We start from the raw sequence: 25,811 nt of genomic DNA, 5'->3' as shown, positions 1-25,811 counted from the left end.
TTCTCATAATAGATTCCAAGAATCCTGAATTAATCATCCATGAGATTTCTCTGAATTCTTTGTAATAGGTCTGAAGAGAGCTAACTTTTTTTAATAGAAGAGTTTATTTGGGTTTATGCTTTCAGACAATTGGAGTCTTTAATGGTGGCACAAGGCATGGTAGCTTGAAGTTCATGGCTCATTTTAGTTAACTAACTAACTAATTAATTTACTTTACATCCCGGCCATACCCCCTCCTTCCTCTCTTCCTGGTTTCATCCTCCCTCCCTGTTTCCCCTACCTCCTCTCCCCTACTCCCAAGAGAAGGGGACCCCCACTGTAGCATATCAAGTTGCATTAGGACTGAGTGGATCCTCTTCCCTGGTGGCCTGGTGAGGTAGCCCCACCAGAGGAAAGTAATCAAAAGCAGGCAGCAGAGTCCATGTCAGAGACAGCCCCCATTCCCCTTACTAGGGAACCCATATGAGGACTGAGCTGCCCATCAGCTACATCTGTGTAAGGGGCCTAGATCTAGGCTATGCATGGTTCTTGCTTGGAGCTTCAGTCTCCACCAGACGCCCTGGGCCCTGGTCAGTTGGCTCTGTTGGTGTTCTTGTGGAGCTCCTGGGCCCTCTGAGTTTTTCTATCCTTCCCCCCGATTCTTCCATAAGACTCCCTACACTTCAGCCCAATGTTTGGCTGTGGATCTTTACCTCTGGAGAAGTAACATTTTAGGAGAGTATCTTTATTTGGTCACTGCTTTGCAATTTGGATATCTTAAATTATATTTTCTTGGGAAGCAGAGTGTTTTTAGGTGTAGTGTAGTTGCATATGAATTAACCATGTACTGAGGGTCTTCTATGAATTAACCATATTTTTGTTTTTTGTTTTTTTAAGCAAAATGACCGGTATCAAAAAGGTCAAGGGAACACTTGTCTGTAATTAGACAGGTGGATCTTGAGGACAGCTTTAACTACATATTAAAACTATCTCAAAACCCACCCATGCCAAAATTAAAAGCTATGACATCTTTTCTTTCACACCCTCACAGGACGGTGAGGACCATGGATATTCTGAGGCATCTAGTTGCAGCAGAATCGTGGCATATCTTAGAAGGTGTTCAAGCACATTGCACTTGACCAAATGATGTGCACGGAGTGTAGTCTAAGTACTCGCTCCTCAGAGGGAAATTGAAGTTCAAGTTGTAAGCTCCTAGTCCTGATCTTTTCCAACTCATTTCCATTTTCCATACTACCTGATGAGATTTCCAACCTTCAGTCCCTGCCCACCAAAAAGTAATAGCTTTTGCACCTGGTTCTTAAACGAACTTTGTAGGTGTTTAACATATGGAGGGCCTCTCTTAAGAAACACACAGATGGTCCCTCAGTTTATAGACTGAAATTCCATTTTGAGATTGCACTATTTACATATCTAGGTTTTTGGTATATTTGCTTAAGGCATAACTCGCTTTATAGATGAGCCTTGCATGCTGGCAAGTTGACTGAGGAAGCAAAAGGAACAGCTCAGGAAGGGTGCTGATGCATAGCTGCCTTTTCATTTTTCCCATTTCCCGTATGTTGACTTGGATCTTCTGTTAGGGAGCTGTTCCATCCCTAGTGCAGAATGGAAACTCCTGGACACTCCTACCTTCAAAATCACATTATTCATAGTAACCACAGATGTCCAAACTGCAAAAAAACAAAACAAAACAAAACAAAAACCCATGTCTTTTTGCTAAAGTTTTTTTTCTTTTTACCTTGTTTAATTAAATTTCACTGTCATTTTCAACTGTACATCTATCACTAATAGCTTTTCCTTCTGTTTCCAGGTTGTAAAGAGAGAGATCTTTGGGAATGTCCATTCAATAAACAGTGTCTGAAGCATACATTGATCTGCGATGGATTTCCAGACTGCCCGTATGGCATGGATGAAAAAAACTGCTGTAAGTGCCTTCATGAGTTTGCTAACAGTGTTCTTTATTTTAAATACCCGTTGCCTCCATTTAAATATAAGCTGGACATTTGCAAATACATACTAAAAGTTTTTAGTTCTTTTGACCAAACTTAAGTCTACAAGGGTACACATTCCAAGAACACTAATGTTTTCAAAATATGTACACATGTTACTCTAACAATATGGAGACATTAAAGTATTGCCCAGTATCCAAAAATGTAATGCATAAAATGCAAGCATAAGATGAAACATTTTGTCAACATTAAACTCAAACTATAGAAGAATAATTTGACCTGGTCTATTATCTATTTTTAGTTGATGTGTTGATCCTGTTAGCTCACAGGATACCTAAGGGAATCCATTTAAGGGATTGGGTTAAATTGGCTTAGCATTTCGGATGTTTCAGTGTATGATTTGGACTCATTGCTTTTGAGCCTGTGGTTTAAAACATCATGGAGGAGAGCAAACAACAGGACATGTTAGCTTCAAGGCTGTGTGTTAGAGAGAAGGAAGATTCCATAGCCCCACCATATCCCTCAAGGACACACCTTCACTGACATCAAGGTGTCCCTCACATCTTTCCTTTTTTATAAAAGAAGTTCTTCAGCTTTCCATTCGCACAATAGGCTTGAGACTGAACTCTTAGGAGATGGACTTCAAAGGCTACCTATCGAAAACACAGCAGTTGAATGATAGGAGGTATACAGTAGTAAAATATACAGCATGGGATATTATTATAGTAAAAGTCGTCGTAGAAGAAATTCATAAGGCTTTAGTAAAAATACACCATCTTGTCTGCAACTCTTTCCTTTCTGCGTGACCTCAGGCTGCATGGTCAAAAGCAAAGCGTGTCTGGGTAGATGAGCTGCCTTGATCACATTCAGTAGGAAGAACGGAAGAACATTCTCATTTCTCTGGAATATCACTAAGGGGCTCAACACTGAGCAGAGTCACGACTTGTAGTAAGGGACTTCTGCGGCAATTAGAAAAGACATTCTCTACAAACACTGAAAGCGCAGCCCAGGAAAGGATTAGGAAACTGTCTGCTCCAGTCTGGCCTGGTTCCAGGCTTAAGGTACATGGTGTGGCCAGCAGAGTTTGGGTGGATGCTATTTCACAATGCATAAACCATAAAATCATATCCTGGACTAATGATTACGCTCAGATAAGAATAGTCAGAAAAATGCCATGCTGATGTAAAACTAATCAAGATCTTCCTCTGGGACTTGGAATGGTTGGTATGAAGCCGTGGACAAAATCAGGTTTCACTTTCACGGAAGGAAGAAGGGAAATAGATGCTTAGTAGGCAATCAGGGAGATTTACTGTAATTTTAAAACTCCAAAAGAGATTTAAATGCGACTTGGAGAGTAATTTAATAGTAGGATCCCTTAGAAGCTATCTATGTAAATAGAGCTAGCTTTCTTCCTGCAGTGTCTTCAGTCTGCTTTCTCAAACATTTCCATCTTTTTCCTCCTGGTCTCCTTGCCAGCATTTTGCCAGGATGACGAGCTGGAATGTGCCAACCACGAGTGTGTGCCACGTGACCTGTGGTGTGATGGAGGGGCTGATTGCTCAGACAGTTCAGATGAATGGGGTTGTGGTAAGCTTCTGGTCCCTGCCATCTGCCCTGCATTCACATGCCCATCAGCCATTCAAGTTAAATGAATCCTAAATTACTTCATGGGTTTTACCATCCAAGTTCATCTCTTTTGCTTTACTGTTATAAAAGCTGACAGTGGTGATTCATGGGTGTTATTTCTAAGTAACAGAATATTTGCCCTCAAGTTATTTCTTTATTTGAAATGTCTATATTCTATGTATAACATTTGGCACTCAAATGTTTGGAAGTATGTCATTTTTGGACTTAAATTTTATTTGTCACCAAAATTCAATAGTGGTGAATAATCAGGCATTCTTGGGTCATTTGCATCTCCTAGAGGAAGATATGGGTGTGCCTTCTTCAATTGTTCTCTGCCTTACCCCTCATCCAGATGGGATTTCTGTCTAGTTTCTGCCAAGGCATCCCAGCCAGTGTGGCAGTCTGCAATCTTGAGTATCTGATTAATTCCCTCATTTTGCACACACCACTCCCTTAATTCACTCAGTCCCTACTTTAGTCTTTTGTATCCTCTGGCCCAATAATGAAATGACTCTCCCGTGTGTTGTGTGATCTGGTGCGCAGTGTTCCACAGGTGATCTGTGGCGGACCCAGTGCAGAGGCTGGGGAACTGTGCATAGGGCACATCAATCCTAAATTAGCACCCCCCTCACATACTCTCATTTTTCAGATGCTGAAAAAAAACTGTATGGAGTTTCAAATAGCTCCTTACAATTAGTTCAGCTAACCTCTGGATAAGTTCAAGGCAGTGGGGCTCTGCTGTGGGCCATTTTCTATCTCATAAAGAAAAGTTGAGAACCGCCTGTCTCTTTCATTAGACTCTGCAATGTTTTGAAAGCAGAACACACATCTAATTCACTTTTTAAAGTTTCCCATCACAGTGAAAGCGCAGTGATTTGCACATAGCAGGTCAACCCTAAATGGTTCTCAACTAAAATAAATGCGAAGGAATGTGTGCAATCAAAGTAAAGGCATACAGACCTATGGTCTGGGGAAAAGTGTTTTTAATTAAGCTTTCCTGCATTTCCCCCTTCAGTGACCCTCGCTAGAAGTGGGAAGTCCTCCTCGTTCCTGACTGTTCACAGATCTGCAACAGAACACCACGTGTGTGCCGACGGCTGGCAGGAGACGTTGAGCCAGGTGGCCTGTAAGCAGATGGGTTTAGGGTAAGGTCAGTAGTTTGTAGCACTGACGAGTTTCTCATAGGGCTCTGTGGACATCCTCAGTAATATCTGCCATATGAATGATATAGAACTGGAAAATCTGAGCTCTCCAAAGCCCTGGAAATAAATCTGGGGTGAGGAATTTATTTAATTCTAGACATCTGCCGGCAAACCTGTTATGAGGAAGCCTGGAAAGCAAATGTAGTAATTGTATTCTAAACACTTCTGAAATGGAATACGTTCACTATTTATAAAAGCATTAAGTGGTCTCCTCTGTGGAAGATGGATGGAAAACACTTCATGCCCCTTCCCGTGGGTTATTGAAATTTTCTTTTTGAGTGATACACATACATTAAAAAAAAAAAAAAGACATCGAAAAACAGAAGCAGAAGCTGCTGCTATTACTGTTTATCCTAAGTAATGCAGGAAATACACATTAAGGAAGAATTCACCAGTTTTGCTTTTTAGTGGAATGAAAATTCACCCTGGCTTTTACACACGCAGACTGAAATGGATGCTTTGAGCTGTGGAGGCACACTGTTCTGTGAGGTGCTCTGTTTCAGGCCCCTCAGCAGTGGAGTGTAGTCATCTGCATCATCACAAAACACATATATAACAATGAATACATACGAACCTGCTCTATTACTTATATATCATTTTAATGTTGATATATTATGTAATGATATAGGTGAGATTCTAGTGTAAGTATAGAAATGAAAAAATAAAAGATAAGGGAGTCATGTGCTTCTAGAATTAAAAGCCAGGCTTCATGACATTTCCCAGGATCTAGTGAGCAAATGAAGACTGTTTACAGCAATGTATCATTCAGATCACCTAGTAGCTACACATTATTGCTACCCCAGTTTGAAGAATCATATCACAGCTAACATCTTGAGCCCTTTTCTTCCATGTAAAGACCCACACCTTTGGAAATTTGATTAACTGGTAGTAATTTATAACAGAAGAATTTTAATATTTTCCAGCATTAAAAAACTGCATCTGTCATGATCCATTAAATTACTGTCCATTTTTACAATTTCTTTATCGTGTCTAAATGAAATGGGATATGATTTTGATTAGATAAATGGAAACCCCCTTGAAATTGCTTATCTTGGTTCTCTCATCGAGGCACAAGAGTATTGCTTAATAAGAAAACTCAATTACATAGTGACCCTTAGTTCCACTGTGTGCTCTGAGGGGAAGCCAGACCTGTAAAGATTTATAAGAACAACAGTTTTGACAAAGCCACCTTAAGTACAACTGTTGAACTGAAGCTAGGCGAGAGACCTTGTCTTAAATGTCTCGCTTTGTCTTTTTTTTTCATATTTAATGTGTATTAGATTTTTATTAAACTAAGACAAATATAACAAATTTTATTATTTCAGTGGCATTTGGTATATTTACAGGGTTGCACAACTGTCTCTATCATCTAGGTCCATAACTATTTTATCACCAGCAAAGGAGACTATGTGCCCATATGTCCACTCTCAATTTTCCTCCTACCCAGTAAATCGTTCATTTGCTCTCCATCTCTATGCATGTCACTCCTATTCTGCATGTTTTAATAAGGAAGCATACAGTATGTATTCTCAATCATCTGTGCTACCTATGTACCAACTCTTCATTATTGTTTGTAGCTAAATAACATTTCATTGAATTCTTATACCATATCTAGACCACTTAGCAACACTTCCATTATTATGCCACATTTAATTATTCCTTCAGACATTTGTTTCTACTTTTGGTTGCATATGAGTTTATAAATAATTTTTTATTAAATACATTTATTGTATTACATATGTATAAAACAAACTACATACGGCAGGGAGAGCCATGTGATAATCATGAGTTCTATAAATGTTACATCCATAGTGGTTTGGTTATTTTTATTTGTCCAGCTTGAAGTAAATGTCTTTCCTGTCTTGTTGGGTCTAAATTTCTGAATGAAATTCAATCTCTATCCTATCTCCAATAACTTAACTTCTTTATCTTGATTTGAAAAGATCTTATTCCCTAGCCAACTAAACTTGATTGTAAAACTATCCTATCTGGCCTTCAATGTCCCTCAGAGACTTGAGAAGGAATAAAACTTAGCTTCCTGAGTGAACCAGCAGTGCAGGTTAGCAGTTTCCAAAATGTACAAATTGACTTAGACAGTTTACTGTCTGAATAGTCACCCAACACTCTCTATAACGTTGGTGCCTCATCTTCAGTTTTCTGGCCCAGAATCTCTACCAGACTTATTTGCAGAGCAGAAACTATTGAGGACTTGCTTACCCTGTCTTAGCAGAGTGTGGCCATTGACTTTGCCTGCATCTAACCTGCCCATTTTTAGGCAAAATTCTGTTTGTGGCAGGAACGAGGACATTTTGGACAGTGGCCGGTTTGCCACATTTGAAGCCATCTCTGTAAGGAGGCTCTTTGATGCTCATCATCTTCTTTGAGGTCGGCTGGGTGTTGTCAGGAGTTAACTTGTCTTGTCAAATAAATTTAAGATTATAAAAACAACTTTAAATGCCATATTCTGTGTGTCTCTGAGGCTTTTGGAGACCTTATTCAATTATTATTTTTTTATTAATTTATTCTTGTTACATCTCAATGGTTATCCCATCCCTTGTATCCTCCCATTCTTCCCTCCCTCCCATTTTCCCCTTACTCCCCTCCCCTATGACTGTGCCCGAGGGGGATTTCCTCCCCCTTTATATGCTCATAGGGTATCAAGTCTCTTCTTGGTAGCCTGCTATCCTTCCTCTGAGTGCCACCAGGTCTTTTACCTCATATACTGATAGAGTCAAATCTGTCTGTTAGACTTAGGATATATATTCTTGTGCTAAAATCTGACAAGTATTTGACATGGCCATGCTTTGAATCAATATACTAAAGTCTATAGCAATGACTTAGACATAACCTTCATTATGAGTAACAAGTAAAGCTTTGAGTTAAGAAGTATGTTCAATCATCTAGCTTTTATTCTATCCTCCCTCTATGTTCCTATATCTCCCTTTCTTTCTTTTCAGCTCCTATCTTGTTATCTACATATGCAAGATGAAGAAAGAGAGTTTCACCTATTTTTTCCTCTGTATAAGACCAATAATGACTTATTACCACCTCCCTGTGATAATAAGCATTTGTAGACCAAGACAGCAAACAGTAACCTATACAACCCCCTATTAGAGGGAATGGAACATCATTCTCTTAAGGGTTCTTCAGGTTGAAGGGGCCCAAAGAGATTGGAGAAAACAGTTAAGCAAGCCAGAGATTTCATTTGTGGTCCAGTTTCTAAATGTTGAGAGATTCCAGGCTTAGTAGGAGATTGAAACGGTGGTGCAAATTGGATCAGAAATTTTCTACAATGTTGCCTGGGAGGTTATCCAAATCTGATGAGTAACAGCAACAGGGTCATCTGGGGATGGAGCGAGGAGGATGCAGGATGTCATCCTCCATCATGCTGAGAGGAATGAATCCTGTCAGGTTTGATCCAGCATCAGTGCCCAGTTATTTTGTTCTGAAAACATAATTTCTCACAAGCATTATACAGTTCTAACATTATAATTGTATGAGGTGTGTGGGGTGCACAGAACAATTAAAGCTAGTTTCTTGCTCATTGTATGAGTGGACGTGAGGTGTCTGCACATCTTCCTTCATGCCTTACTAAGAGTAGCCTCTAATACTAAGTCACAGAGAATCTGTGGTGAACACGAGGCCTCTCTATGCCCTTACATTCATATCTCTGCCAGTCTCAGAGCTATTCCCATGTAGTGGGATTAGGAATATAAATTACCTGCTTGTTCTGCAGTTTGAATTCTTTACATCCCAATTGTGGCACCTTCCCTCATCCCCTCCCGATCCCACACCCTCCCTCATCAACTCCTAATCCCATCCCCTCTCTTATCCCCTTTCCTTCCCTCCCCTAGTCATCTGACCTTAGTTTTTCTAGTGTCCCTTGTACTACATATGACCTCTTCTTCTGTGGCCTGACAGGACCACTCTAGGCTCTTGGGACTCTGTCCAGTGTCCAGCTTTGAATCTCTGTAACTGTCCCTATCCCCTGCTGGGTGGAGTCTCTCCTATGATGTCTATGTTGGGTTAAAATCCACATATAAGTGAGTACATGCCATACATGTCCTTTTGGGTCTGGGTTATCTCATTTAGAGTGATCATTTCTAATTCCATCCATTTGCCTGCAAAATTCAAAATTTCTTTGTTTTTAATAGCTGAATAGTATTTCATTGTGTAGATGTACCACAGTTGCTTTATCCATTTTTCAGTTGAGGGACATCTTGGTTGTTTCCAGGTTCTGGCTATTACGAATAAGGCTGCTATGAACATAGTTGCACAGATGTCTTTGTTGCATGGTGGGTTATCTTTCAGGTATATTTCCAGGAGTGGTATAGCTGGGTCTCAGTTTTCTGAAAAAGTGCCATTTTCCTTCCCAGAGTGGTTGAACAAGTTTGCACTCCCACCAGCAGTGGAGGAGTGTTACCCTTTCACCACATCCTCACCAGCATGTGTTGTCATTTGAGTTATTGATCTTTGCCATTTGGATAGGCGTAAGATGGAATCTCAAGGTTTTGATTTGCATTTCTGTGATGACTAGGGATGTTAAGCATTTCTTTAAGTATTTCTCAGCCATTTGATATTCCTCTATTGAGAATTTTCTATTTAGTTCTGTACCCCGTTTTTAATTGGGTTATTTGGTTTGGTGGTGTTTAATTTCTTGAGTTCTTTATATATTTTAGATATTAGCCCTTTGTCAGATGTAGGGTTGGTAAAGGTCTTTTTCCCAATCTGTAGGCTGTTGCTTTGTTCTATTGACAGTGTCTTCTGCCTTGCAGAAGCTTCTCAGCCTCATGAGGTCCCATTTCTTAATTGCTGATCTTAGAGCCTGAGCTGTTGGTGTTCTGTTCAGGAAGTTGTCTTCTGTGTCAATGAGTTCTAGGGTCTTACCCACTTTTTCTTCTAACAGATTTAGTGTGTCTGGTTTTATGTTGAGATCTTTAATCCACTTGGACTTTAGTTTCATACAGGGTGGTAAATATGGATCTATTTGCATTTTTTTTACATGTAGACATCCAGCTGGACCAGCACCATTTTTTGAAGATGCTGTCTTTTTTTCCATTGTATTGTTTTGGCTTCTTTGTAAAAAATAAATGACCATATGCATGTGGATGCATATCTGGGTCTTCAATTCTATTTCATTGGTCAGTTGGCCTATTTCTATGCCAGTACCATGCTGTTTTTATTACTGTTGCTTTATAGTACACCTTGAGATCTGGCAGACCTTTTATTGTATAGGATTGATTTAGGTATCCTGGTTTTTTTTCATATGAAGTTGAGAATTGATCTTTTCAGTTCTGTAAAATATTGTGTTGGTATTTTGATAGATATTGCATTGAATCTTTAGACTGCTATTTTTAGGATGGCCATTTTCACTATGTTGGTTCTCCTAATCCATGAGCATGGTAGATCTTTCCATTTTCTGAGATCTTCTTCAATTTCTTTCTGCAGAGACTTGAAATTTTTTCATATAGGTCTTTCATTTGCTTGGTTAGATTTACACCCAGATACTTGATATTGTTTGAGGCTATTGTGAAGGGAGTGGTTTCCCTAATTTCTTTCTCCACCCTTTTGTCATCTGTATACAGGAGAGTTACTGACTTTTTCATGTTAATTTTGTATCCTGCCACTTTGCTAAAGTTGTTCATCAGCTGTAGAAGTTCTTTGGTAGAATTTTGAGGACCACTGATGTATATTATCATATCATCTGCAAATAATGAAACCTTAACTTCTTCCTTTCTTATATGTATTCCCTTGATCTCCTTTAGCTGCCTTATTGCTCTAGCTAGGACTTCTAGTACTATATTGAGGAGAAATGGGGAGAGTGGGCAATCTTGTCATGTCCCTGATTTCAGTGGGAATGACTTAAGTTTCTCCCCATTTAACTTGATGTTGGCTATAGACTTGCTGTATATTGCCTTTACTATGTTTAGGTATGTGCCTTGTATACCCTATCTCTCTAAGACTTTTAACAAGAAAAGATGTTGGATTTTATCAAATGCTTTTTCTGCATCTAAAGAGATGATAATGTGGTTCTTTTTTTTGACTTTGTTTATATGGTTAATTGTATTGATGGATTTCCTTATATTGAGCCACCCCTGAATGCCTGGTATAAAGCCTACTTGGTCATGATGGATAGGATTTTTGATGTGATCTTGGATTCGATTTGCTAGAATTTTGTTGAGTATTTTTGCATCTATGTTCATAAGGGAGATTAGTCTAAAATTCTTTTTCTTCATTGGGTTTTTGAGTGGCTTAGGTATTAAGGTGATTATGGCTTCATAGGATGAGTTTAGTAGTGATTCTTCTGTTTCTATTTGTGGACTAGTTTGAGAAGTATTGGTATTAGTTTTTCTTTGAAGGTCTGGTAGAATTCTGTGCTGAATCTATCTTGTCCAGGGCTCTTTTTGTTGGGAGACTTTTGATGACTGCTTCTATTTCCTTATGGGATATAGGACTGTTTAATTTGTTTGCCTGTTCTTGATTCAACTTTGGAAAGTGGAATTTATCAGGGAAATTGTCCATATCTTTTAAATTTTCAAATTTTGTGGCATATAGGCTTTTGAAGTAAGACCTAATGTCTTTGGATTTCCTCGGTATCTGTTATTATTTCTCCCTTTTCATATCTGATTTGTTAATTTGTGTACTCTTCTTTTGACTTTTAGTCTGTTAGCCTTTAGTCAGGCTAAGGGTTTGTCTATCTTGTTGATTTTCTCAAAGAACCAGCTCTTGGTTTCGTTGATTCTTTGGATTGTGTTCTTTGTTTCTAATTTATTGATTTCCAGCCATCTACTCTTCTTGGGTGTGTCTGCTTCTTTTTTTCTAGAGTTTTCTGGTGTTCCATTAAGTGGCTTCTATGCAATGTCTCTAATTTCTTTATGAAGGCACCTAGTGCTATGAACTTTCCTCTTAGCACTGCTTCCATTGTGTCCCAAAGGTTTGGATATGTTGTGCCTTCATTTTCATTGAACTCTAGGAAGTCTTTGATTTCCTTCTTTATTTCATCCCTGACCCAGTTGTCATTGAGTAGAACATTCTTCACTTTCCATGTATTAGTAGGCTTTTTGTTAATTCTATTATTGTTGATGCTCAGCTTTAGCCCATAGTGGTCTGATAAGATGCAGGGGATTATTTGAATTTTTTGTGTCTATTGAGGTTGTTTTGAGACCAAATTTATGGTCTATTTTGGAGACGGTTCCATGTGGCACAGAGATGAAGGTATATTCTTTTCTATTTGGGTAGGTAGTTCTGTGAATGTTTGTTAGGTCCATTTGACTCATGATTGCTGTTAGTTTGATTATTTCTCTATTAATTTCTGCCTTGAGGATCTATCCATTGGTGATAGTGGGGTGTTGAGGTCTCCCACTATTATTATCTTGAGATCAATGAGTGATTTAAACTCTGAAAGTATTTCATTTACAAATGCAGAAGCCCTAATATTTGGGGCATAGATATTCAGGATAGACATGTCCTCTAGGTGGATTTTCCCTTTGATTAGGACAAAGTGTCCTTCTTGATCTTTCTTGATCAGTTTTAACTGAAAGTCTACTTAATCAGATATTAGAATGGCTACTCCCACTTTCTTCCGGAGTCCATTTGCTTGGAAATACTTCCCAGCTTTTTACTCTCAGGGAATATTTATATTTGTTGTTGAGATGTGTTTCTTGATGGATCTTGGTTTTGCATCCATTTTGTTAGCCTGTGCCCTTTTACTCAGGAGGTGAGGACATTGATGTTGAGAGATATTAGTGACTAATGGTAATTGGATCCTTTTATTGTGGAGTTAGTGGTGATTGTGTGTGGCAGTGTCTGTTTTGGTTTTGCTGATGTGCAATTATCTGTATGCTGCATTTTCTTGGGTGTAGTTGACCTCGTTGCAATGATGTTTTCCTTCTACTATTTTCCGTAGAGCTGGGTTGGTGCTTAGATACTGTTTAAATTTGATTTTGTCATGGAGTATCTTGTTTTCTCTGTCTATGGTGATTGAAAGTTTTGCTGGATATAGTAGACAGGGTTGTCATCTGTGGTCTCTTAGCATCTGAATGACCTCAGTTCAGGCCCTTCTGGCTTTCATGGTCTCTGTTGAGAAGTCAGGTGTAATTCTAATGGGTCTGCCTTTATATATTATTCTGCCTTTTTCCCTTGTTGCCTTTAATATCTTTTCTTTATTCTGCCGATTTAATGTTTTGATCATTATGTGGCGGGAGGAATTGATTTTCTGGTCTAGCATATTTGGTGTTCTGTTGGTAGGCCTCTTGTATGTTCAAGGGTATCTCTTTCTGTAGATAGGGGAAATTTTCTTCTACGATTTGTTTGAAGACATTTTCTGGTTCTTGGGACTTTGCATCTTCCTTTACATCTACTCCTATAATCCTGAGGTTATGCCTTCTCATGGTGTCTTTGATTTCTTAGATGCTTTGTGTCACCAAATTTTCTGTTTTTATATTTTCTTTGAGAGATGTATCAATTTCTTCTATTGTATCTTCAGCACCTGGTATTCTTTCCTCCATGTGTTGGATTCTGATACTTGTCTGTTGGCTTCCTGCTTCATTTTTTAATTGTTCCATTTCATGATTTTTCTCAATTTGTGATTTTTAAAAATATTGTCTAATTCTGTTTTCATGTCTTAAACTGTTTTATTTAATTCCTTCACCTGTTTGCTTGTGGTTTCTTGTTTCTCCTGATGGCCTCTATTTGTTTGTATTTTTCTGGAATCTATTCATTTCCTCTTTACAGTTCTCAAATAACTGTATAAGCATGATTTTGAGGTAATTTTCCTGTGACTCTGCTGTTATGGGGTATCTGCCGGTTTCTGGGCTTTCTGGTGGAGCTATAATGTCCTAATTTTTGTTATTTGACCTCTTATTTTTTCCTTTAGGCATCTGATTAAAGGGATTGGGCTTTCTGACCTGGTAGTCACAGGGATAAGTTGAGAGGCAGCTGCTTTCTATACTGGCTTTGCAGACTCTGTCTTCCTGTATCTATAATTTTCTTAGCTCTGCCACCTAGGATCCGTGGTTTTATAGGGCTCCTCTGGCAATTGGTTCTCCTCTGAGGGGTCCACCACACAGTAGACCTGTGGTTTGGGTGTCAGATGCTGTGTGGCTTCTGTTCTGTTAATCTTTTGTTCAGTAGGAAGGCCACTCTGTTCCAGATCTCTAAAGAATGTGCTCAGAGTTTGTGATTCCCAACCCTGTGGGAATACTAGACAGGTTGGGGAGGGGAGGAGAGCCTTCTTTTTATCTTCCTTATTTGTTTAGCGTGGGGAGCCCTCAAGCCTGTGTTTTAGAGAGGGGCCCGCTGATTCTCTCACCTGTTTTGCTGTGCTGGGCTGTCCAGCTGGTAGCCACTGCTCTCTGTAGGTCCTTCTGTTTCTCCCTGCTGTTTGCAGCCCGCCACTGAGGCAAGGCACAGGTCTCTGCTCTCTGTCACCCACCACCACTCACAGCCCCTTGCAGCCCCTGTCAATTGCCAGTTCTCGCTGGACATCACACCAATCACCTCTGCCGGAAGTTCTCCGGTGCCTACCTCTGCAGTCTCCACGGCTGCCGGGGATGGTCTGTTCTACAGGGGGTCTGTACTCTTCTCGTGTTCAGGGGTGCGCAGGTTTCCCATAGTTTGTTCCTTTAGAACTGTGAGGTTCTCCCGTTGTAGTGAGGTGGGGAGCTTGGTGTTCCTGGTTAAGAAATCAGTCCAATCCGCTGACTTGATTACTCTGGCTTCCAGACAAGGACCATACCACTCGCCACCATCTTGGAAATGATAAATAATTTGTTTAACCGGACACAATAGTGAATACCTGCAGTCCTGTAATTAGGAGGTAGAGACAGAAGGGTTGCCTCACGTTTGAATTCATTCTTTTGTAAGCTTCAAGGGCAGCTAGGTCTCCAGAAGTACTCCAAAAATAAACTTATTCTGTTTTTCCTATTTTACTGACTCCAAAAGTGAAATGTTAGTGTTTTAAATATTTAAAGCCCTGATAGATATATAGATTTTTCTTTACCTTCCTTTCTTCCTCCCTCCCCCCTCCTTTCATTTTTTTTGAGACAGGGTTTCTCTGTGTAGCCTTGGCTGCCCTGACTTGCTGATCTTGAACTCACAGAGATAGATACCCCTGCCTCTACCTCCATGAGTGCTGAGATTATAGGCGTGCCACACTGTGCCCTGCCTGGATGATTTCGTTTTTGATAACTTTATTTCACTGAAAGGCAAGGAGACTATTTTGTAGAAATAGAGTTGAAAAGCTATAATTATTGACTGAATTCATGGACAAATGGGTATATAATATCAGGTATATTTGTCAATTTATTTGAGTGGCTCATAGGCTGACAGATACAGAGAAATTCAGAATAGGGAAAGAATAAAGACAATGGGCAAGTGAGGCCACATTCCTGGTGTGAGGATGGGCTGCTTGGAACACTGTCATTTCCTGGGTCTCTAGAGAATTAATGCTTCTGCTACTGATGCCCAAAACAAGCACTATGTAACCTTCACCTTTGAGTCAAAGTCCTTGATTGTGGAGTCTTTCTAACCATGATTACTCAACACTCCAAGCGGGAGGGGAAAGAGTGGCTTTCCTTATTGGCATTCAGAATGGAGTGCCCTCTGTACTGGCTGGCTTTTAGTTTTCAAACATGTTATGCTTCAAAATGTTGAACCTTAGAAAGCAGCTTAGCTAGTTCTACTTACCTTCATATTCTGTTTGTGTTTTGGGGAGTACGTGCTTATGAGTGTTGGTCTGAACTAGACACTGTGTGGAGGATTCCAACGGGAGCACCATCATCAGGCCTGATGGTGTAGTAGGAGAGACATTGAGGAGAACAAAGGACACAGGTTCAATTTGCTATTTGACAGTGACACAGACTTACAGTAGAACTTATGGCATTCCTATTAAAAGTATATAAGGAAAAAATATTCAGCTCCAATCCTTGAGAGGACTGATTATGTAAGCACAAATTGAAAACAGCACTGATATTTAGTACTCAGAACTAACTCACCCTTTCCCTGTAAAAGGGATTCATTGACTTCAGTGGGTACGTTTTAGAACTGGTTCATAAAAAACTCATTTCTATGCCAAATTATGTATTTTCAGGGAGTGCACACAATATTTTTGGTAAAGGTTGATGATTAAAAGGATCTGTATGGGCTTTTTTTTCAGATTGAGATTCTGCTATCCATGTCTTAGAAAGAAAATGGCAGACCCATAATTAAGCGTTTGTCCAGGTGAAAAGAATTTAGTGTTTTTGTTGAATTGAAGACTTACTCTCATCTGTAGGTTCTTCTAGAGTTCACCACAGTCTGGAAGTCCAATGCTTTTTCCAGTTAGACAAAGGCATAAATCAAGCCCCAGTGCTCCTGTGACAACATATTGACTTCTATTTCCACTATCAAAAACACATGAGCATGTATTTAATGAACAGTACAAACCAGAACTTATTGTGCCCTTTAATCCTTGCCAAATGCAGGGTTGAGACATCTGGTGTTTATGGGTAAGTTTAAGGGGATGTGAACTTCCCTGTGTCCTGGCTCCATAGGCTCTATCTCTACAACGTGAGCTCATCTGGAAATCCGTGTCTTCGATCTATTTGATTGGCAGAGTTTCTTTATGGAGTTAGCTGTAATCTGATTTTTTTTTTTTTTTTGGCTTTAATTTTTAAAAGTTAATCCAAAGAAAAAAATCTCTTTTGAGAATGCTTCTATATTTTGGATGAAACCACAGTCAAAGACACCATCTGTTATGTGACCTAGTGACCTCTAGGATTCCCTGCAAGGGTTTGTGTTGTTGTTGCCTCTTGAGGCTTACTCCCTGGGAAAGAGCTGTTGACTTCAGGATAGCTACCTCACGTTACACTTCAAAGCTCTGTGTTCACTGCAGTTGAGAGTCTAGTCCAGGCTGCTGATCTCATGCATAGTCCCGTGGGTAAACAGCCCATGATAGTCACGAGGTTTCAAAGATTACCATATAACTTTCTTATTATAAAATCTTCCTTTCTATTTATACTATCGTTTTACTTTCACTATAATCACAAGTTTACATAGTCAGTACTGTCTGAGTCCAACATGTTTTCATTACCCTCACTCCACTCTAACCCCACCCTAAACACACGTGGCTATTAGCAGTCAATTTTCACTTATTCCTCGTCCAACCCCTGATGACTACTAGCCCATTTTCTGCATCTGTGGATTTTTCTACAAAGCACATTTCCCATAAGCAGCATTATATAATACCTGCTTTGGGGTTTCACTTTTTCTACTCAGCACACTCTTTCTCAGGTTCATCCATATTGTTGATTTATGGTGCTTTAATAGTCACCTGTAAGCTTTTCCGTGAACATACACTTTCAAGTTTCTTGGGTAGTAAATACTTAGAACCAGAATTACAATAGCAAGCTATAGCTTATATTTATTTATTTTTTTTTTTAAAGAATTGCCAAACTCTTTTCCAAAGGGCCCATATCATTTTTTACTCCCACCATAAAGGCATGAGTTATGATTCCTTTATATGCTTGTCAACTCTGATTGTTAAGTACTTGTTTTGGTAGCCAGACTAGTGGGAATAGGATAGTACCTTCAGTGTGATAATGATTTGCATTTCCATAATTGCTAATGATTTCCTAGGCACTTTTTTTTTTTTTTTTTTTTTTTTACAATTTTCTCTTCCATTTCTGCTTTAGGATGCCAGAAAAGATAGAACTCTTTATCCTTAAGGATTCATCTATTTTCATTTTGTGTATCTTAATGTTTTCTTGCGTATACATCTGTATACCGTATGTATGCCTGGTGCCCATGGAAGCTGGAAGAGAGTATCTGATCCCCTGGAATGAAGTTAACAGACAGTTGTGAACAACCATATGGGTGCTAGGAACTGAACTGAGACCCTCTGCAAAAGCAACACATGCTCTTAACCACTGAGCCATGTCTCCAGCCCTGTAATTATTTTTATTTGTTAATTACATGAAAATTCTATGCAAATCTATAATATCTTTTGTTCACATTCACTGCACATTACCTTCTTTTGTGTTTATTAACTGGGGAAAACCACCCTACATAACATAACCCAATTTCTTTTAACTTCTTAGAGAAAATGACTACAGTAATGAATAGATGTTTGCATGTCTTAAGAAGAAGCCACATGACGCAGGCCCGTGGAGTACCATGGCCTTCACACAGCAGCTTTGGAGCATTTCTGGTAGTCTTGTGTGGTATGCATGGGGAATTACTTTCTTATCCAATCCTAAAGGGTTGGGGCTTAAACATCCAGATGGAAAGAAAAGCTAGAGTTAAATGTGTGTCTTTACAGTATTTCCTAGACCATTGTATTTTGGACAAAAGGGAATAATTTTCCTAAAAAGGTTCCACAGAAAAAGGATTTTTTTTGTTGTTTAAGTCCTTCCATGAGACTACTTGGTATCAACTTTGAAAAACAAAACAAAAATATCCCTGTTGTCATGATAGCATATGTTTATGCCACTAATGGTAAACTATGCCGAGAATTTAGATATCTACTAGCAAAATGAATTTCAAAGTGTGCCAGTTGAGTCTGTGACTAATTTGTCAAAATAAATGGAAACTTCTCAGTGAGGTAGAGAAAGCCTCCATTATCAACTGCAGTGGAACATCGCAGGATCCTAAGTTATTCAGATTTGATTCCTCTCATATTCCAGTTGGTTGTAAACAACTCATCCTTAAACCTACATTCCTACCAGTGTATATGAAATGAAAGCCAGCTTCCCCGAGTTCTCCGGAACCAAGTACTGTCCAGAGTTAGTTTTTATCCTCTTGTCTTGACCTCAGTATTAACAGAACCAATTGTGAACCATGAGATTCAGGAGCAGGAGTGACCTTGGTTTACACAAATCTCCTAGGATATCAGATTCCCAGGCCGTTCCAATGGTTAGAGCACTGAGTTGGATGTGAATTGAACGAAACCTAGGCAAATGAGAGCTTGGTACACCTTGAGTGACCTCAGCACTTGGCCCAAGAGGAGAAGTTGTTACATAGCAGCTTCCTTTTGAAATGGCACTGGGTAATTTCTGGTAATGGCTGCATTTCTGATCTTAGGTCTTCTTCATCTCGCCTTTAAAATTTTACCTTCAAGTCATTAGTGATATGTCACCTTTAACTCAACAGTATTTGTCTTTTCTTATTATGTTAAGATTTGGATAGGAACATTCAGTTCTTTTATTCTAGCATTTTGTAAAAGGTCAATTCCCATTATACTCCATCCATCTTCCAGTGGTCTCCAAGTCTTGGCTAAATATTAGACAAACTCATCTGATTACTGATGTTCTAAGACTTCAAACTCCTTCCAGTGGGGGCGACTTTCCTTCCTCCTCGGTCTTTCTGCCTGGAATTCTGATCACTAGACCATCACCTGAACTCCTAAACCCGTCATCATCCATGTCTCAGCTCCGACATGGATGCGCCAGCGATGCTCTCAGACTGAAGGAGCCTCCACTCCACCACGTTTCTTGATTTCATCTGTTTTGAAGCCTTTATCCAGAACCTCAAATAACTTTTGAAAACAAGCATTAGTCTGTTTTCCTCACCAAAATGACATTTGTTAATTTCTCATTTCGATTTCCAGTTTACCTTATTAACTCATAGCTATCCGTTTTAATGTCTACTTGACTTTGGTAGTTATTTAAATTCTCTAGAAGTAATATTTGGTTTTAGTCCCAAACTATCTAATAGCTAGCAATACCTGTTTGAACACTACTGGTAAGCCCATTTAATAAGCATAAGTCAAGTTTAATTTTAATACCCTCTTTTAACTTTTTTTTACATTTACTCAAAAGCCAACATACAGAGGACTGTGTAAGTTCCTAATTTCAGGGTTTCAGTACTGTCTTGAAGTGAAATATACCATGTGATGTCCCTGGAAGCAGACAGACCATTTATCTGTATTATCCTTCTCCTTAGGAGCACATGTCCCTTGCTTCTCATGAACTTATTTCACTTCCCATTTGTCCCTGAAAGACAAATGAGTGCTATCATCTTTGAACATGACCTTCTCTTCTTGGCTGAGGTGAAGGTACATTAATCAAAACTAGATGAAAGTATCTCATACCCAGGTTCTTGTGAGTGGAGATACTTAAAATTCTTCAGCAAGATGTGTGTCAGTTGGACCTGGGGGAAACCTCTTTCCTTTTTGATCATAATATTGATTGAATGCTTAGGTTATTGGAATTAGGAAGCCAGTCAGCCGAGGACAAGAAAAGCACTGCTTCACCTCCCTCCCTTGCTCAGAAGAAAAAGGAAATGAGAGGTGCGGAGCCTTGAGATTATTTAGTTCCCCAGCACCAAGCTTTTGAAGAGGAGCACATCCCTTTATAGGCCGAGCTCACCTCTACTCTTTGACACTCAGGTATTGCGGTGCTGGTATCTATACTCAACTATGGTTTTGTTTTGTTTTGTTTTGTTTTGTTTTTTGAATGTAGTACTATTAATCCACACTTAAAGTTCTCTGAAGTTTGAATTCTTTACCTAGAGAGCCCCATGTTGTCTACATCCCTCACTTGAGTCAAGTTGTACATGTGTTTAAAAGTGTCCTATGCTTCCAAAAGCCTCAAAAGAAGGTAGAAAATGGCATCTGACAAGACAGGGCCCTTCTATTAGAGAGTTAAGTACAACTCTTCTTTATAGCCTACTGAAGAAAAAAACTGGCATTAAAATAGAAATTGGTGGGCTGGACATGGTGGCGTGTGTCTTTAACCCCAGCACTTGGGAGGCAGAAATAGGTGGATCACTGTGAGTTCAAGGCCAGCCTGGTCTACAAAGGGAGTCCAGAACAGCCAAGGCTACACAGAGAAACCCTGTCCTGAAAAACAAAAAACAAAAACAAAACAAACAAACAAACAAAAAAAACAAAAAGAAGAAGAAAAAGAAGAAGAAGAAGAAGAAGAAGAAGAAGAAGAAGAAGAAGAAGAAGAAGAAGAAGAAGAAATAGAAACTGGTAATCTCTAGCCTTACACAATGATAAAAATAAGCTGAAAAGTGATCAGCATTTTCTTTAAAACCAAAATCAAGGTGCTGCCATTAAAATGCTCAAGTCTTTATCTGTTAAAAAGTAAAAAGGATGCCCCAAAAGGTCTTTTCTAAGTTATCAAAAAAGAGATGGGATTTCCTGTGCAAAATCAAGAAGGAGAAAGAATATATTTACACAAAAATACTTAGCACTTGACACAACTTACTCAGTTTCATGAAACTGAGGCTTATCATCAAAGGCTATTTTAATTTATAATGTTTATTGTCACAGACCACTAGCTCAATTGGGACTAGGTCTTTGAGATCAGAAGTTCTTGGAGCATAGGTGAACAGAGATAAGGCGGAGTGACAAACAGAGGCAACTCAAGTTTGCGTTTTTATCTGAGTGCATTTTTTAGCCAAGCAGTCTAGCATCATATACATTTTTTGAAAGCGGGGTGCGGGGGGCGGTTGGTTACATTTTTTCACAGCATTTCTTTACAGAGCAGATATGTGGAGTCAGTGAACATCAAGCACACATGGTACAGGTACAGAATGTGAAGTTATTGTGTTTTCGTATCTTGAATTACAACTTTTAATTGAAACAATACAAGGTGTAGAGTACATAGTGAAAAGACGTCATCATTTTTAAGTTATTGGCTTCGTATCAGTATGTATGTGTTCTCTTTGTCCAGGGCCAACGTCCTTTCCCTAACGAAACTTGTGCCCAGCACCTGTGTGCCAGGACATTTTTTCTCTATTTTATTCTTCTCTTTCTTGTTACCTGGAATCTTTTGAAATACTCCATTTTTTGTAGGCTATAGTATGACTTATTAACTAATGATTAATTTCTAGTCATGTCTTTTTTAATAAGTGGAAGTGAAACAGAACTACTTTGGCCCACGGACAGTCCCTGGCTGGAGTCCCAAGCCAGGGTCTCATAGCAACCATTGCTACGCTTGAGGAGTCCCCACCTTGGGAGCAAAATGTAGTTACAGTTAGAGAGAATAAGGAGGTAGCTCTCAGCAAGGAGAGTTTTGAAACTGCAGTTTCTCTGTTTGCAGGAATATCAACCCCAGTGCAGTTACGGGGGAGTCTTAGTTCTCAGGCCTGTGTAGTAATTGTCACACAGACTCCACTGGAGAGGAGTGACAGTTATGGTGTATTACTATTTACAATTCAGATGTTTTAAATACTGTTATTAATGCTCTAATAATGTTAAATATTTAATTAGTAGTTATGATTAGTTAGCATTTTATTTCACTTATAATTTTACAACTTTTCATACTGAAATGAATTCTGTTTTTAATATTGTGAAAGATAAATACTGTAATTTAATAGTATAAGGCAATACCTCTCCTCTCCTTTCTTAAAAATGCTTTTGTCAGCTGGGCACGGTGGCACACACCTGTAATCCCAGTGCTTTGGTAAGCAGAGGCAGGCAACTCTCTGTGAGTTCAAGGCCAGTCTGGTCTACAAAGGAAGTCCAGGACAGCTAAGGCTACACAGAGAAACCCTGTCTCAAAAAGCCAAAAGATGGTTTTGTCATTTGCACCTATAGATTGTACACAATATAATCATGATATCCCGTTTCTGGAATAGAAAAATATATTGTTAGGTAAGGAAACTATTCATTTTCAAGTAGAATTTCACTAAAAGTATATTTATCTATTATGAATCTACCAAGAAGATAGACTGAGACTTCATACCCCACTTCAAACATTTATATTGAAGAGAGTTGTGCTGTAGCAAGTGTAAGCTGAGCTGTCTAAACAGACAAATGACTCAATAGTCGTGTTCATTCATATTTGTCTGAAACCCATTAATGCCGTTCTATCAAAAGCAGAGCCCATTCTTCAGTTTGGTAAGTAACTTAAGCAGCCTCCAATTATGTATCTTGTACTAGGCAAGAGTCCTGTGCTACCATACATTGTATCTATAAAACAGAACTCAGATAAGGATAATGATAGGATCCAAGGAAAGACATTGGAGGCCGGATTCTAGTATTCCCATGCAAGTGCTCCACATTATGAACGGGATGCTTGGAGGGAGAAAATGAGCCAACTTCTTACTCAAGCATATGCATTTCAATACCAGCTCTCATGCACTGAGAATAACCCTGGATTTCTTCTCCCCCACAACAGACATGCTTAAACAGGTCATTGTCCTGTGGATATGGTTAAGCAATTGCTGCTCTCTTGCTGTCTAGATACAGGGCCCATGGTGGTTGGATAGGTTTTGAGTACTAGGCATGAGGTTCCTCCTGTTGAGTTGGACTTAAGTACAATAGAGAGCTTCTGGTTACCACCAAGACACGTTGGCACTATTGCTCCTTTAAAGGTAAGGTGCCACTATGGTCATCATTTTGGTTCATAGATGTTACAGCTTCCCTCACTTAGAATTTGCATAGGTAATCCTCAAGGAAGAAATGTTTAGGTCAGAACCATTTAGATCTTCCCTGTCCTGTATTTGAAGTTCATGCTGTCTTCAGCAATAGGAACTTACTTTGAACCTCTGGGAGCAGCCCAAGGCACCAGCAATAGGCTATACTGTTTTAGGAGACTGTTGGACAAGTCTGACCAAAAAGTTGAAAGGGAGTTTCTCATGCTTGGCACTCATATACTTTTTTTTTTTTTTTTTTTTTTTTTTTTTTTTTTTTTTTTTTTTGGTTTTTTCGAGACAGGGTTTCTCTGTGTAGCCTTGGCCATCTTGGACTCATTTTGTAGATCAGGCTGGCCTCGAACTCACAGCGATCCACCTGCCTCTGCCTCCTGAGTGCTGGGATTAAAGGCGTGCGCCACCACGCCCGGCTGGCACTCATATTTTTATTAGATAGTTTAAGGCTCTTGCAGGGGAGTCTTGCCAGCACAAGTGGGATCATTTCATTTGAACTATGTATGTTTGTATATATATTTATACACATGTATATACATAGATCTATATTTTTGTGTGTAGTTTGGGTGAACAGATAATAAAAGTGATTCCTTACAGCCTTTTCTTTACCCTCCTCCTTCCCTTTCCTTCTATGTTGAGCTCTATCTTCCCACCCCAGTTAACACTCCATCTTACCCATTTCCCTCTTCAAATCACTTACATCTTTCTATTCTCCTGTTTAGTGGTCTCCTGTGGTCCGCTTTTTACTTTCCCCACTTCTACAGTCACTCAAGTTATATACTCACACCTGAAGAGATGGATCTGGGAATCGCAGATGAAAGAGAACATGTAATGTTTGTTTTTCTTGGTCTGAGCTACTTCAATCAATATAGAATTCTCTAGTTCCACCCATTTACCTGCAAATTTCCTTTTTCTTTTAAAGTGATTTCACAACTGTGGTGGCTCATGCTTGTAACCCTAGCATTTGAAAGGCTGAGGTACTAATCACCATGAGTAGAAGGCACCTTGACATCCCTAGTGAATTCTAGTTTAGCCTGGTCTACATAGTGAATCCCTGTCTTAAAATACACATGCAGCTTCTTCTTCCTCGGAAAAAGACCAAATGGCAGATGACGTCAGCGCAATGGGAGGGCCCAAAGGACCCGGGGGCCCAGGATTAGGAGACCAGGGTGACTTTCCATGGAGGATTCAGCAGTGGTAGAGGCCATGGGGCTCATGGAGGTAAAGCCAAAGACAAGGAGTGGATCCCTGTCACCAAGCTGGGCCTCCTGGTTAAGGACAGGAAGATGAAATCCTTGGAGGAGATTTGTCTGTTCTCCGTGACCATTAAGGAATCTGAGATTATTGACTTTTTCCTGGGCATACCCCTAAAGGATGAGGTTCTTAAGATCATGTCAGTGCAGAAGCAGACACAGGCTGGCCAGTGGACCAGGGTCAAGGCTTTTGTCGTGATTGGGGACTACTATGGTCATGTTGGTCTTGGTGTTAAGTGCTCCAAAGAGGTAGCCACTGCTATCCAATGGGGCCATCACCTTGGCTGAGCTTTCCATTGTCCCTGTGTGGACAGGCTACTGGGAGAATGAGTTTGGCAAGCCACATAGTGTTCCATTCAAGGTGACAGGCCGCTGCGGCTGTTTTGGTGCGTGTTATCCCTACCACAGAGGCTCTGGTATTGTCTCTGCTCCTGTGCCAAAGAAGCTACTGATGATGGCTGGTATTGATGACTGCTACTCTGGGCAACTTGGCCAAGGGCATTTTTGATGCCATCTCCAAGATCTACAGCTATCTGAGACCCAATCTCTGGAAATAAGCTGTGTTCATGAAGTCTCCTTAGTAGGAATTCACTGATCATCTTGTAAAAATCCACACTAGCGTCTCTGTTCAGAGGACCCAGGCTCCTGCTGTGGCTACCACATAGGGCTTTTAAATAAAGTGAATTAACTCTGTTAAAAGTAAAAAAAAAAAAAAAAGCATGCATTTTTAAATATATGAAAAACATAAACTAATTAATGTATATAGGAGGAAAAGATCTCAAATATCCAAAATACATAAGGAACTTAATGAAATCAGTACAGAAAAAATTCAGATAACATGATTAAAAATGAACTAAGGCCTTGAATAGGCATTTTTCAATGGAAGACCTGGAAATGGCTAACAGTAACAAGAAAAACTGTTCAACATTGATTCTGGGAAATTCAGTTAAAGTCATAGTGACAAATACTTCATATATGTTGGGACAGTAATTATAAAACCACATCAAAATACCACTGAATATTTGGGGAAAGGAACACACATATTCTAAATACTTGAATTTTCCCACAAACAAACAAAGCTGATAATCTAACAAACCTAGTTCTCATTATATCCTCAATGAGAATGAAATGAGTGTCTCCAAATGTTATTAACACTCTGGTGTGTTAAACTATTGCACTAACCAAGGACAATACAAGTAGTAAACATCGAACCCCTACTCTGATCTACCCAATGGACAGGACATTCTTCACAGTTATGTGGAGAGCAGGGACTGACTCTGACATGAACTCTGGTGCCCCATATCTGACCACCTCCCCTTGGTGGGGAGGCCTGATGGCACTCAAAGAAAGACTATACAGGCTACCAAGATGAGACTTAGTAGCCTATAACCATATAGTGGGGGAGGAGGTCCCCCTTAGTCATAGAC

At 39.4% G+C, this 25,811-nt stretch overlaps 1 protein-coding gene across 1 annotated transcript in view; it reads left to right on the top strand.

Annotated features, from left to right (window-relative positions):
- Corin (corin, serine peptidase) overlaps positions 1 to 25,811 on the top strand; it is a 247,726-nt gene that overhangs the window by 197,404 nt on the left and 24,511 nt on the right. The window contains exons 14-16 of the mRNA XM_051170139.1: positions 1,808 to 1,921; positions 3,423 to 3,533; positions 4,588 to 4,717. Coding sequence (XP_051026096.1) covers positions 1,808 to 1,921; positions 3,423 to 3,533; positions 4,588 to 4,717 — 355 coding nt within the window. The remainder of the gene's footprint in view (positions 1 to 1,807; positions 1,922 to 3,422; positions 3,534 to 4,587; positions 4,718 to 25,811) is intronic.

Source organism: Acomys russatus, chromosome 28 (assembly GCF_903995435.1).
Source record: "Acomys russatus chromosome 28, mAcoRus1.1, whole genome shotgun sequence".
Taxonomy (NCBI): domain Eukaryota; kingdom Metazoa; phylum Chordata; class Mammalia; order Rodentia; family Muridae; genus Acomys; species Acomys russatus.
The sequence above is the reverse complement of the archived record's forward strand: the minus strand, read 5'-3'. Positions and strand labels throughout refer to the sequence as shown.